Below are 14,477 nucleotides of genomic sequence, written 5' to 3' on the forward strand. Positions count from 1 at the left end.
AGGAAGTGGAGGACAGTCTTGCTTTCAGCATCATTATGGCAGAGATGAAGATGGGGCTCTTTACAACTGGGGGGTCTATCCTCTCACTGTAGAGATGCCCAGTGAGGGCAGTGGCTGGCCCAAACCCTGTGATCCCTGCACACCTACTGTAGCAAACGGCTCTGAACTGCCAAAATAGGTCAGGCCAGTCGGGACAGGGAGCAGGGCCCTCACAGCACTCAAGGGACCGCTTCAAGCTCAAGTCTCAGAGCAGAAACACAGCTCTTGGGAGGGAGACAGAGAAGCTGCTGCTGAGCCTGCTGCTTATCAGTGATCTGCACAAAGTAGAAACTTTCCACAGGCCTCCCCAGATCACGATCACATCTGGTGCCCTTGAAGAGCTCTAAAGAGGAAGTCTGGGTTTGGTTGCAATGGATGAAGAACTCGTAGAGCAACATCCAGGCAGCAGAGGGAGGAGGAGAGGGGAGCCGAGAGCTGGAAGGGGGCTGGGCCAGCCTGCCCAGGTGGGATGTTGGCTTACTCTCACCTGGGATTCCCAGGCAAGAGGATGAGGTTAGGACTTACTCCTGGACAGGTGCCTACCTCAGGCTGCAGGGCTAGGACAAAAACACAGATCCCCAAATGAAATGTGTTTATGTGTCTATAGGTCTATTTTTATTTAAAGAGGCCAGTGGAAAGGGAATGATTTGGGGGCACGTCCTACAATGTCAATGTCAGAAGAGAAAGTCAACATTCTTTTGTCCAACTCTCTCATTTTGTAGATAAGAAAGTAGAGACGGGGAGGGAAAGAAATTGGCCAGAAGCTAGAAAGCACATGTGTGGTGACACAAATTTAAAGGTATCCAGATGCCTGGTTCCATCTTTCGCACAAAAACCTAAATGGGGGTGGGTGGTGAAACAGTGGGAGGTCTGGCAACTGGCAGGAAGACATTAACCTGTCCCCTCCCCTTGAACACTCAGCTGGCACAGGCCACCACACCCCATGGCTCAAAGCGCACATTCCATTCATTTCACAGGCAGAGGCTCAGTATGTTTTTGGATTTGACAAAGCCCAAATCAGGGCAGTGGCTGCAGCAAGGGACGGAAGCCGGGAAAGGCTGAGGTGGAAGATGGGGAGTGGAGATGAACGGGATTTGTGGCTACGGATCTTCAGCTGCTCACACGGGAGCAGGAATGACCGTGTTGGGCCTTCAGTGGCCCATGGGAGTGGGAGCCTTCCCTAAACCCCGGCTGAAGACAAGAACCCACCCATGACCCCCTCCCCCCCCACCCCTGTCCCTTCCTTCATCCCGGGAGCTGGAGTAATCAGGCTTGGTCATGGCGGCTGGTGCTGCTGACCATTTCTCGGCAGAGGTGCTGGCCAAAGCCAGTGGCTCTAGTCCTCGCCTCCACAGATAGCGAGCAAGGCCTTCAGGAAGTCTCCAGATGTGTCACCCTGGCAGGAGCAGAGGAAAAGCAGTGAGTGAAAGCAGTCCTGATGGCCTCAATGCCCTTCCTTCCAGTGGCTCTCAGCCTAATGTCTCCTGAACACATAAATATGACTACGTCCCTTCTATGGGTCCTCGCTACCCTCAGGAAAAGGTCCAAGCTCTCAGCTTGGCTTCAAGGCCTATTGTGGGCTGGCTTCACCTCCCCGCTCCCTTGTGGGGACACCCTGGTTCATTTTCCTACTTTAATATCTACTATTCCTCTGACCAGCCGGCCCTCTGCACCACCCCCAAATCCTGCCTGCCCTTGGAGGCCCCCTCCTCTATGAAGTGTTCCTGCCCTTGATTCTTGCCTTCCTCCTCCCACATCCACTGACACGTGTGAACGAGACTCCTCATTTGAACCAACACAATGGAGCCCTTACTGAGTGCCAGGCCCTTGCAGGAATTTACAGGAACATCGTTGGCTTTAGGATGCATCATAATGTCAGGCCTACAGCAGAGTGCTGGGAGCCCAGACTCTCCCTCCTGTTACAGTGGCTCCTGTCATTTTTATGATACATGTTGTTTTTCTCTTCTTTTGTAATTTTTTATTTCAAAAATCACTATTATAAACAAGGTAAGTTAAAGGAGAGATCTTACAATAAAAAATTTCCCACCCCTGACACCTTTTTCCCCAAATCAAGAGAGAGGCACGGTGACTGGTGTATAGGTTTCTAGCGACAGTCTATGCATGTGCTAACAATATAGGTACAGAATGTCCCTTTTCTACACACATGGACACATAGCATTCATACCCTTCCGACTTAGAGAAGATCCCAAATCAGCAGATGGAGCTGCTCATGCTTTTTCATGGTTGTATTATATCCTATCTTATGGATGTACCACACTTTCTCTAACCAGTTCTGTCCGGAAGGCTTCTAGTCTTTTGTTCCTGCAAACAATGCTGGCATAAACACTCTCCTCCACATCCTTGGGAACACGTGTAGCTCTGTCCGTAGGATCAATTCCCACACGCAGAATCACCAAGTTCAAAGCGTACGTGTTTAAAATTCTGAAAACTGCCCAACTACCCTTCAAAGATGTGCTGGCAGTATACACCCCCACCAAGTCTGGGTGAAGCTGCTGTGAGATTTCCCACAGGCTGTCAGCCAAGGCCAGTATCAAACTTTAAGATCTTGGCCAACATCGAAGACAAAAAAAAAAAAAAAAAAAAAAAAAAAAAAAGGCTGTGTAAGTGAGAGAAGTCAGATACAAAAGATCACATACCACGTGACTCTATTTCTATGAAATACCCAGAAAAGGCAAATCTATAAAGATAGAAAGTCACCCGATGGGTGCCTACAGCAGGGGTGGAAATAAGTAAGCGGGTATAAGGGGTGAGGTATCTTAGAGGGGCACTGGAAATATTTTAGAACTGCATTGTGACAATGATGCATGACTCCTTCAATTTCCTAAAAAATATTAAATGCACCTTAAAATAAGTGCACTTTATGGTAGACAAATTATGTGTCAATAAAGTTATCTTTATTTTTATAAGAAGATTTTTTTCATTTTAGGGGTGCCTGGGTGGCTCAGTCGTTAAGCATCTGCCTTCAGCTCAGGTCATGATCCCAGGGTCCTGGGATCGAACCCCACATCGGGCTGCTTACTCAGCGGGGTGCCTGCTTCTCCCTCTTCCACTCCCCCTGCTTGTGTTCCCTCTCTCTCTCTCTGTCAAATAAATAAATAAATAAATCTTTAAAAAAAAAAAGATTTTTTTCATTTTATTTGTCAGAGAGAGAGAGAGAGAGAGAGAGAGAAAGAGCACACACAAACAGGGAGAGCAGCAGGCAGAAGGAGAAGCAGGCTCCCCACTGAGCAGGGAGCCCGATGTGGGGCTCCATCCCAGGACCCTGGGATCATGACCTGAGCTGAAGGCAGACGCTTAACCGATGGCGCCACCCAGCTGTCCCAACAAAGTTGTCTTTAGAAAGCCCCCCCCTCCACCATGGGCTATTTTATTTAGAAGTCCTTCCTTATAACCCTTTGAGCCACCTGGAATTTATTTTTGTATACACAGTGAAGTAGGTCTTTCATGAATCAGTAATCTCTGCTGTCAGAACTCAGAAAAAGACTGGGAATAGGAGGGATTTGTAATCCCATGCTCAGGAATGTGATGCTCCTCCCGCCCTCCCCCACTGATGTCCAGCCCCTCCCCCTTACTTCAATGGCTTGGTGGAGAGACTTGTCGTATTTCTCAATGAACTCCCTTCGGATGTTGAGCAGGTCGATCTCACTCCGGGAGACCATGATCCTGGTGAGGGTCTTCTCATCTGTGCCAGCACCCTGGTGGAACCAGGGGAGAGGGAGACAGAGAGCAGGAGGGGAAACAGGGTCAGGTTACGCAAGAACTCCTGGGTGTCCGTCTGCTTCTCTTCCTTTTCCCTCCCTAACCCCGTGGGGCATTCTGCCTCAGTCTTCCGCACGTAGTGCTGACCCAGATTCCCCTGTGCCGGGGACTGGCTAGACAGGCAAAAACAAGCTGTTAGAGTTGAACGGTGTGCCCCCAAAATTCACATCCACCTGGAACCTTACGACGGGGCCTAATTTGGAAATAGGGTCTTCACACATGTAATGAGTTGAGGGCACACTGGATTAGGGTGGGCCCCAAATTCAACAACTCGTGTCCTTGTAAGAAGGGGACACGTGGGTACACACACGGAGAAGGCCGAGTGAGGATAAAGGCAGAGCCTGAGGGACGTGCCCACAAGCCAGGAAACACCAGGATTCCCGGCATCCACCAGGAGCTAGGAGAGACCCATGGGAGAGTTTCCCCCTCAGAGCCTCCAGGAGGAACCTAATGCCTTCAATTTTGACGTCTGGCCTCTTGAACCATAAGAAAATAACTCAGTCTCTGGTAATTTGTTAAAGCAGTTAAAGGGAAACGAAAAGGGGCCCATGGATCAGGCACAGGACATGGAATGTGTGGGCAGGCAGGACCCACTTCGGCCCCGAGGGAGCTCCGGGACACCAGCTTGGTGGGTGCTCAATACATGCCCATCATGTCTGAGGCTGTAGGCGGAGGGGGGTGTCAGGCCACCGAACAGCTTGCCCAGGCTCTGTTAGCAGCTGAGATACCCCTCGCTGGGCTGAGAAGGTGACCACAGCAGCCTGGGTTTTCAGGAAGCCAGGGCTAGTCCCAGCGCCCAGCACTGGCTGCCTCTGTAATCATTGGTCACAGGAGACACTGTCATCTGCTTGACTGTGCGCTCCATGATGGCAGAGACTGGGTCTGACTCAGCCCAGTGTCCCCGGAGTAAGTTTCTCAGCCTGGGCCTTTGGGGCCATGTCACTCTTTGCTGGGGGACCCGTCCTGTACATCGTAGCATGTTTAACAGCACCCCCCCCATCCCCGCTCTCGTCCACCAGATGCCAGCAGTGACACTCCCCAAGTGGTGGTGACCAAAATGCATCTGAACATGGCCAAAGGTTCCCCAGGGGACAAAATGACTACCCTAGAGTCAGACACAGGGCAGATGCTGCTAAGCATCAAGGGGACAGAAACAGTGGCCAGCAGTCCTGGCCAGAGTTGGGGGGCACTGTGCACAGCTGTTTTTGTGGGTGGGCAGAAGGACCTGAAAAGGGAACAAACAAGCAAGTTTGTTTACCTTCATGGACTTGTAAAGTTTGTCAGCAAAGAAGAGAGGCTTGTTCTTGACACTTTGAACTGGTAGGATGAGAGAGATGCAGGGAACTTGGTCAGAGGCGGTGTGCCTAGACTATGGGCTGGGCTGTCCTCTCCCACCCCCTCTCCCTCCAGCCTTGGCCTGCAGGTCACGGCCAACCCCAGGGTCTTACCCAGGGCCTGACACCTTCACTCCCCCTTTCTGATGCCTCCTTCTCTGCCCCATCCCTCCACTTGGCTCTCACTGGGTTACAACTCCCTTCCTGCTATAGGGCTTGCAGCTAACCGATATTAGTCAGGACTCAAAGGGAAGGAACCCCTCATTAACCCAAGGCACAGGGCCTCAAACTTCAAAGGGCCTGAGAATCACTGGAGAACCTGTTGAAAACTTGGGTTTTAGGTGCCACCCCCCAGATTCAGACCCCAGAAATATTTTGTGCACGGGCTCGCAAAGCATGGTTCCTGGACGGCTCTAGCAGCGGCATCTGGGAACTTGGTAGAAATGCAAACTCGAATGGCCCATACCAGATGCGCTCAGACTGCGACTCTGACAGGAGGTGACCAACCTGTCCCACTCTGCCAGGGACACTCCTGGTTTTAGTACAAACCAGCATGGTTGGGTCTCCCTACTCTGGGGCAGACTCATGTTGGAGAGTGATGGACAGGAAGACCAGGCCCGCGGATGACTGTCTGTTGGTGTGATTTTAAGGCACTGTGCCCACCCCAGGGCTGTGTTGCACCAGAGCCTGCCCACTCCAGCTTGCCCTGGCAGCCCTGCACTCCATGTACCCCAACCCCACATAACACCGCCTGGCTGTACCAGTCCCAGCCCCTTCCCAAGGCCTGGGGGGCTCTAGCCCTCAGCAGCTGCTGGATTTCAAGGCTCCAGGGCCCACACAGGGGTGTCTCAGGCAGCTTAAGGAGCAGGAGTCAGATACCAGTATCTGAAATCCAGAATGACTCTGGATATAAAAGTGTGTCTGTGAGGAGGGCAGGGGGCAAGGGGCTAGAGATGCACACCTCAAGGGCACAGTCACCTGGGGTACGTGTCATGTACTGGCTCAGGAAGCCACACACCAACCTTCCTAACTCTCCAGGTATGGTATGCACGTGTGTGTGTCTAAGTGTACACACGTGCGTGGGTGTGCACACCCTGGTCCTGCAGAACACTGGGCCCCTCCCTGCCCTGCCCCTGCCCTCCCCATGACCTCCCCGGGAGAGCTTGTTCCACCATCCTGCCCTGCAGCCTAGAACAAGTCTTCACACTAACACCCCCCACCACATGCTGGTAGGACCCCCACAATGCTGGGGTTTACTCTCCAGTATGAGGAGCTCTGGAAGCCGCCAAGGCCACCCCTGTCCAGGGAATCTGGCCAAGTTCCCAGCACCCTCAGCCCTTTCCCAGGACATCCATCAGTTACCGATGGCCACAAACACGTCCCTGACGTCCCCGGACATCTCCTTCTTGATGGTGTGCTCCACGTCATAGTTGGTCATCTTGACAAACTCCTGGAAGACTGGCCCCAAGAGAAGCCCACAGGTGGGGGGTGAGCTTCAATTCAGAGGGTGGGGGAGATCACCCTTGCCCGCCCACCCAGCTCCCCTCCCAGGCCATGACCCAGGAAAGGGGAAAGGGACAGCAGGTACGGCTGCAGCCCAGGCCCAAGTGTGCTGGGCACGATCGTGGTGGGAGGGAAATTCTGACCTTGAGGCTGCCTTGGGCTCAGAGCCAAATCTGTGTCAAATCAGACGCTGCCCCAGTGTGTTACACGAGTTCTAGGAACATGGGCAGGGGTAGCAAAAGGAGCTGGGGTCCTGGTAAAGGCTCTGCCTCCCACTGAATGACCTTGGGAGAACCCCTACCCCCTTCTGGGCTCCCCTTCCTCCTGTGTCAAGCTGGGATAGAGATTAATGTAAGTAATCATAATGAAAACATGGAGGAAGTCACCACGTGCCAGGCATTATGCTAAGTGCTTTTCATGCATTGTATTTTCTGTATCTTTATTAACAATCATGTGAGGTAGAACTAAAATCCCAATTGGCAGATAAGGGAATGAGGGCACAGATATTCACTAACTTGCCCAAGGTCACAGAGCTGATAAGGGGGAGATTCAAATCAAGGCAATTGGGCTCCCAAGTCCATTCTTCCAGCCACTATGCTAATGTACCTTATGTATTTTACTGAAAAGTCCCAGGCAAATCCATGTTAAACCATAAATGTCCTAGTGGGCAGGGCATTTCATGAACAACTAATGTCAGGTACGCCCTGTGCATGTGGCTGCCTGGGGCTCTGAGACGTGTGGCTGGTCCTGGTGCCATCAGCACGCCTTGTTGCCTTATTCCTGGCAGACATTGCCAGAGGGTCATGACACTGAACCTCTGGAGGCAGCCACCACCAATCTACTGGAGTGGCCTTGGGATTGACAGGCACCAGCCATCCTGTATCCCAGGCATCCCACCTGCTTCCCTAAGGAGGTAAAGGGTGCTGGCCCGAGGCTGAGGGTCAAGAGCAGAGCCAGAGCCAGACTCCCTACCAGCCACAACATTCTGTTGCTGGGTAAGGAATGGGTGTGTGGACACCTGGCTCTTCTCGCCACAGAGAGCTGAGAGGCTCCCGTCAGATTTGGGGACCTTCCTGCTGCATCAGGAAGGGGAGGGGTTGAGACCTCACCTCTCCGGAGGTGCGGATAGCTCCGTGTGCACAGGATCGTCATGAAACGGGTCTCCAGGGAAGTCTTGTCTCCGCTGGGTCTGTCTGCTATTTCCTGCGGATCGCAGGTTGGGGCAAGGATTTGGGAGGGAAGACACCAGAAAATCTTGGTTATTATTCACTTTCATGTCTTTGCCTGGGGTGAGGATGGTCAGAAACTGGGTCATCCCAACTAAGGAGGCTGACATTGGCCCCTTCCTCCCTAACCCTCTATCCCCTTGTCCAGTTCTCAGGAACCCTCTGGACTGACACGGGGGTGCTCTGCACCGGGTACTTCTGCTTTGGCCTCAGGGCCTTGAGACTGGGGCCCAAGGGAGCACAAACAGGCACTGGGCATGGGGACCCAGAGTCCTTCTGTTCTCAAGCCCTCCAAGAAAGGCCCTCTGGGGAAGTGGGTTTGTCCATTGCAAGGAAAATGGCCTAGCCAAGCGTTTCCCCAAGAGTGTAGACGGGCAAACATATAACACGCTGCATATATATGTTTCCGCGAGGATCTTCCAGCCAACCGCTAGTCCCATTTATATCGACATTAAATTTTAATTGACATTAAAATAATTCATTTCAGATTAAAAAGGGTCCATTTAAAGAAAAATACTCAAAAGCTGGTGGTATGTAGCACGAATCATGTGGGAGGTAAGTGGCTGAAATTTGGGAAACACTTGCCTGGCCCATTTTTTACCCAGTGGGGCTCTTAAGAGGCTGTGAAAGGGAGAGAGAGAACCTACGGTCAGGCCCCCAATCACTGCCTGACTGGCCGCTCAGCCCACCCAGAGGCACAGCCACTCAGCCCTCACTCAGAGAAGCCACGAACATCCCCGTGAAGAACAGGTCACTCACCAAGATCTCAGCAGCCACCTGAGAGCAGGGAGGAGAGAGAGGAGGGAGAGAGGGAAGGCTTGAGTCAGAGGAGGCCGGGAGAGGTGGCTCTGGGGCCCTGGGGACGGGGGGCACAGGGAAAAGGGAAAACACCTTTCCTTGATCTTTGGTCTGGAGCCCCAAATGGGGACAGGCCTGGGAATTAATTTTAAAGTGTTTGCCTGAGGGGCCGGGGAGGACACAGAATGGGGCACTCTAACTGTCACTCCCAGCCACCTAGGGTGACTCCAGCCCTCAGCCTGCTTGTCTCCACAGAGCTGCCCAGAAGTGAGAAGAGAAGCACTGAATCCCCCACATCCTTTACCGCCAGGGGTCTGAGACCCATCATTTTACCCCCTCGTGTTACAGGCAGGAGAGACAGGGAAGCTGAGGCTGGGAGGGGAGGAGACTGGTGGGGGGCACAGCCAAAATCAGGTGGGGGAAATGCCAGCTGTCCAGTCATCTTACAAGGGTGACTCAGTCACTGCACTATGCTGAGTCCTTAGAACATGACATTGTTAGGCAAGCAGTAGTGCCTTGGAGTGTCTGGGAAAAAAATACAGCCCGCCCTGGGGGCCCCAGACTGGGTTTTGCTCTTGCCTGTCTCCCTGAAACTCTGCTGAGCCCTTGATTCTATTGGGCAGACCCCAACCATCCTCCTTATAAACTTCACAATAGCCTTACGCTTTAGAAAGCTCTTCTCATTATATACGTTGGCAACGTCTTTCAAAATTTTAAATGCACATGACATCTGATCAAGCAATGACATCACTAGGAATGTGTCTTTACTGACACATGGGCCAAAAAGCCTTTCAAGATAGCAGGAAAGGGTGTTCACTGCAGCATTCTTTGTAATAGAGGAAAAACTGGAAACTACCAATAGATGATTTGTTAAACAAACTATGGTTATCCAATAATGGAAATCCACAAAGCTATTAAAAAGAATGAGTCTACAGTGCTGAGAAGAAGAGTTTCCCCTTAAATTAAGCCAAAGAAAAGCAGAGCACAGTGTTCCTTTTATCTGGATAAGAAAAGGTAAAGGCACCCTCGCTCTTATGTATTTGCTGGGAAGTCATGCTATAGGCATGGTCAAGGTGCCACGCGCGGTGGTTACCTTTGAGGAGAAGGACTGGGAAAGCTTTTGCATTTGATTTTTCCTGAAATTCTATGTTTCCATTTTCTCAACAAGCAAATGTGTCCTTTTGATGTTTTATTTTAATGTCCAATAGAAGTTATCGGGGCCACGGGGATCACGGGATACTTCTGGTCTTTTTTCATCCCTTTCTGTATTAAAAACCTAGCTGAGGGGATGCCTGGGTGGATTAAGCTTCTGCCTTCGGCTCAGGTCATGATCTCAGGGTCCTGGGATCGAGCTCCACATCGAGCTCTCTGCTCAGCAGGGAGCCTACTTCCCCCTCTCTCTGCCTGCCTCTTCTTGTGATCTCTCTCTCTCTGTGTCAAATAAATAAATAAAATCTTTAAAAACAAACAAACAAACAAAAAACCTAGCTGAAACTTGAGGACGTTATGGTCCATGAAATAAGCCGGTTATAAATGGGTAGATACTGCAGGATTGCAATTACACACGGTCCCTATAGTCAGATTCAGAGAGACAAGGTAGAAGGGGTTGGTTGTTGTCAGGGGCTGGGGGAGGGGCAGTTGCTGTTTAATGAGGACACAGTTTCAGTTTTACGAGAGAAAATGAGTTCTGGAGATGTATGGTGGTGATGGTTGTACAGCAAGGGGGACATGCTTGATGTCACTAAACCGTACACTCGAAAATGGTGGAGATGGCACATTTTACGACGTGTCATGCCTTATTATGTGTTATGTGCATTTTACCACCATTTTTAAAAAGTGATGCTAAAAAATACCTGTTTTTCGTTTGTTTGTTTTTTAAAAAGAGGGAGATATTTTAAAAATCAAACAAAAGGGGCACTTGGGTGTCTGAGTCGGTGAAGTCTCTGACTCTTGATTTCGGCTCAGGTCATGATCTCAGGGTCATGAGATGGAGCCCTGCATAGGGTTCTACACTGGGCGTGGAGCCAGCTTAAGATTCTCTCTCTCTGCCCCTCCCCACATTCTCTCTCTCTCTAAAAAGGAAAAAAAAAAAAAGGCAAATAAAAAGGAATCTAACGTTCCATCCGTCATTTATTTGGGTCAGAGGACCCCAGACATATTTGTTTTGTCAGAGCATCTGTAATGACGTGTGCAATATGATAAACGCTGTAGGCTATTAAAACAATTTTCCGAATAACACAAAGGCTTTTCCCTATTAGCCTAGCTACTTCACACAAAAAGTAACCTGGGAAGCTCCTCCAAAATCAAAACACAGAGTTATCCTATGACCCGGCAATTCCACTCCTATCTACCCGAGAGACATGAAAATATACGTACATGCAGAACACGGACACGCGTGTTGACAGCAAGCAGTGCTGTTCTTGAGAAGTAGTCCAATGTCAAGTAGCTGATGCACGGACAAAAAAAAGGTGATGCGGCCATGCAACGAGGTATTATTTGGCAGCGGGAAGGGATGAAGTACCGATATAGGCTAAATACGAATGTTGGACACACTAAGGCAAAGAAACCAGTCATGAAGGGCCATGTATCGTATGATGCAATGTATATGAAATAGGTGAGCCTACAGAGAGAGGAAGTAGGTTAGTGGTTACGCAGGGCTGGAGGGCAGGGAGGAAATGAGGAACGTGTTCAGGGTCCCTTTGGGGGTGATGAGATGGTTTAAAATGGACTGGTGATGGTTGTGCATGTCTGTGATGATGCCATGAGCTACTAAGGTGTAGGCTTTCAATGGGCAGAAAGCGTGGTGTCTGGGTTCTAGTTCAACAAAACTGTATATTCAAAAATAATAGCCCGGGGATTCGAATCATCCCAAACTGGCCACAGGTCTTCACTTCCCTCTGGTTTAGATTGTCTGTGTTATTGTCTGGAACATGGAGGGTGGAAGGGAAGCGGTCAGCGATCCCCATGGGATGGCAGGTGAACACGGCACACTCATTCACACGGTGGTCGCAGACCCGGACCTCCAAGAGCTCGGGGGTGTGCTAGACGCCCAGGGGAGAGTGTGGGAAGGAGGAGGCTTGACACAGAGGAGGCTTGACACAGAAGGCGTTCGATCTGCCATTTCTGTGTACATTCTCCTCGGGCGTCTGTGGTTCACCTCTAGAAACCTAGCTAAGGAAAACGCTTCTGCGTATGAGGGGAGAGTTGGTGACTGGGAAGAGGGCTGGCCAAATAAAGCTTGGTAGTAGCTTCTTAGGTGGAATAGGACATGGCCATTAAGTGACGTTGGTTTTTAAAAATAATATGAATGGTATTCGTGGAATATTAATTTCTAACTGTTCTAAATCAGGGATCCACTTTTATATGTACACAGAAAAAGACAACTAGAGTTGTCTTTTCCAAAATATTAACAAGGGCTGTCACTAGTAGGCTATGAATTTATGTATGTATGTATGTATGTATTTGTTTAGGCTTATCTGTTTTCTAGAGTTTCTACAAAGGATAGGTCTTACTTTAGAAACCGAATATTCTGACTCTGAGAAAATGAGTCCACACTAAGACTAATCCGGGTCCAGCACCTGTGAATCTGGATGGGCAGCTGAGTTGGGCAGGGCTCCCTTGTTTCTGACCCCCAGGTTCTCTCTCACCCCTTCACGCCTGCAAGGTGTGGATGCATCCCACCACTGCCCCCTGCTGGCAACAACTGGAAGCACAGCCCCATAGGTAGGCCCCAGGTGGAAGCATTCCCTAGAGGATGAATTTCAGGGTAGAGGATGGATTTGGGGTGAGCTCTAAGGAGGAAGCCAGGTTCAAAGGCCCTCAAGGGTGCAATGAGACAGTCTGTAGTAGTACTTAATACATACATGTTGAATAAGCGAATGAAACGTGGCCTCAACGGGCCTCCCTAGGGGCTGGGTTCCCAGGCTAGTCCTTGTAAACACACCCATATGCAGCTGGAAAACCACACTTAAATGCAGCCCTGTAGCTTCAGACAGCTACATTCTGAACTGGGGGCTGTACAACTGGAAAGCAGCAGCCCACTGGTCTGGAAGCTGCAGGGAAAGTGCCGTACTGGGTCTGGGAAGGTATCAAATTGTATTAACATAGGCTTTGGTGGGCTTGGGTTCAAATCATACCCCAGCCACCTAAAAACCGTACCCTTGGATAGAGCAAGGCACAGGTGAGTGGGGACAGTGCATATGGCCTTAGGAGGGACTGCCCAACCATAATGACCCTTAGGGGATTTGGGCTTGTCTACCCTCCATGAGAAACCATCTCCAGACCTCAAGCTCCCCAGCCTAAGGGGCATGGCAGAAACAGAGCAGCCAAGTGACCCAAGAGAACCCCTGACTCCCCTATTCATTTAATAACAAATATTGGCTGAGTTCTGACCATGTGACCACTTGGGATATATCAATGAGCAAAACAAAGATCCCAGCCCTTGATGAACTCACTTTCTAGGCTCTCTCAGAACATGTTGCTCAACCTTGGTCCCATTTCATAGGTAAGAAACTGAGACCTTTAGCACCCAGGCCCCCTTCCAGCAGGCCCCCAGACCTGCTCCCTCTGGCTCAATTCTACCTAGGCCACTGATTTGCTGTGTGACTTCCAGAAGTTATTCCCCCCTCTCTGGGCCTCCATTTTCCCCCACTGTAACATAAGGAGTTTGGCCTGGCTGATCTGTAAGTCCCTTCTAGCTCTGAAGGTCTGGGGGCTCTCAGCCTACTCTTCACACAGGATGTCATAAGACCAGCATCACACTCATGAGAATCCTTCTGAAAGTTATGGAAATACTCAAAGTCTCACTTCTAAGAGTAGAGAGGGGCAAGGGGTCCCTGAATCTAAGGATCCACCAATTAAAACAGCCACGTCCCTGCCAGGAGCCTTCCCTGCTTCCGGACAGCCAAGGCCTGGCAAGACGGACATCAGCTGGAGACACCTGGAGGGGGAGGTGACGGTTCTCACCTGGGCATCTTCCCGGGCCTGGTCCCGGTCTTCTCCTGCCTCCTCACGGTTCCCCTGCAACAGGACCCGTGAGAAAGGTCAGTCGCCAAACATCCACCCTCTTTGGCCCTCAGCAGCCACAGGACCCTTGGCTCAGCCTCTCTGCCTCTCAGAACCCTCTTCCTGAGCTATAACACGGGGACAAGGATCCTGCCCTCAGAGGGAAGGCTGCGGTGAACATTACGTTTGAAGGCACTCAGCCCAAGGTGACTTAGACACAGACACCCTCAATACCATGCGTCAGGCCCTGGTGTCTGGGCTGCGGGAATGCAAGCAATGGTGAAGGATACTTGCAGGTAACGTGGGTTGCCCACATGGCCTCGTCCTGTCAATTGGGGGCCCAGAAAGCCAGGCTGAGGGCCACCAGGGAGGGCTGCCTGGAGAAGGTGGCCCCAAGCCAGCTTTGAAAAGTAAACAGCGGGAGAAAGCCTCACACGAGCCAGTCACAGCCTCAGCAGTGGGATGGAGAAGGCAAGTAGAGAGGACACCCTTTCTTCATCAGGGGTGGGCTCCTAGCTCCCTGCCCCCCTTCCAGGCCCCTGGGGGACCAGGCGGGACCTGGGGCCATGAACTCACTCACCGTGGCCAGAGAGATAAGGATCCTCTTGAAGTGGCCAGATGTGTCTGAGCTCAGAGCATCCTCTAGGGACTTGTGATAGTCTGAAACAGAGTAATGGAGTTGTGGGCAGCTGCTGGCTAAGGACAGGGGTTGCTTCTAGAAGCTCAAGACTTGAGCCAAAGCGTGTTGGCAGGGGTGGTGGGGTTGAAGGCATTTGCGGTTGGTTCTTGGCAG

The 14,477-nt window shown here is 51.0% G+C and overlaps 1 protein-coding gene across 3 annotated transcripts in view; it reads right to left on the reverse strand.

Annotated features, from left to right (window-relative positions):
* Window positions 1-627: 627 nt before the first annotated feature.
* The window catches only part of ANXA6 (annexin A6), a 36,447-nt gene continuing 22,597 nt past the window's right edge, over window positions 628-14,477 (reverse strand). The window contains exons 18-25 of one of the 3 annotated variants that reach the window (XM_032851592.1): window positions 14,265-14,344; window positions 13,646-13,699; window positions 8,642-8,659; window positions 7,766-7,859; window positions 6,516-6,611; window positions 5,078-5,136; window positions 3,633-3,755; window positions 628-1,435 (exon numbers count right to left, since the gene is read on the reverse strand). In XM_032851592.1, coding sequence (XP_032707483.1) covers window positions 1,376-1,435; window positions 3,633-3,755; window positions 5,078-5,136; window positions 6,516-6,611; window positions 7,766-7,859; window positions 8,642-8,659; window positions 13,646-13,699; window positions 14,265-14,344 — 584 coding nt within the window. In that variant the 3' untranslated portion in view covers window positions 628-1,375. Of the gene's footprint in view, window positions 1,436-3,632; window positions 3,756-5,077; window positions 5,137-6,515; window positions 6,612-7,765; window positions 7,860-8,641; window positions 8,660-11,056; window positions 11,127-13,645; window positions 13,700-14,264; window positions 14,345-14,477 lie in introns of those variants that run through there. The other 2 variants (XM_032851593.1, XM_032851594.1) reach the window with 2 other exon arrangements.

This window comes from Lontra canadensis, unplaced genomic scaffold, assembly GCF_010015895.1.
Source record: "Lontra canadensis isolate GAN:19392208 unplaced genomic scaffold, GSC_riverotter_1.0 scaffold5, whole genome shotgun sequence".
Taxonomy (NCBI): domain Eukaryota; kingdom Metazoa; phylum Chordata; class Mammalia; order Carnivora; family Mustelidae; genus Lontra; species Lontra canadensis.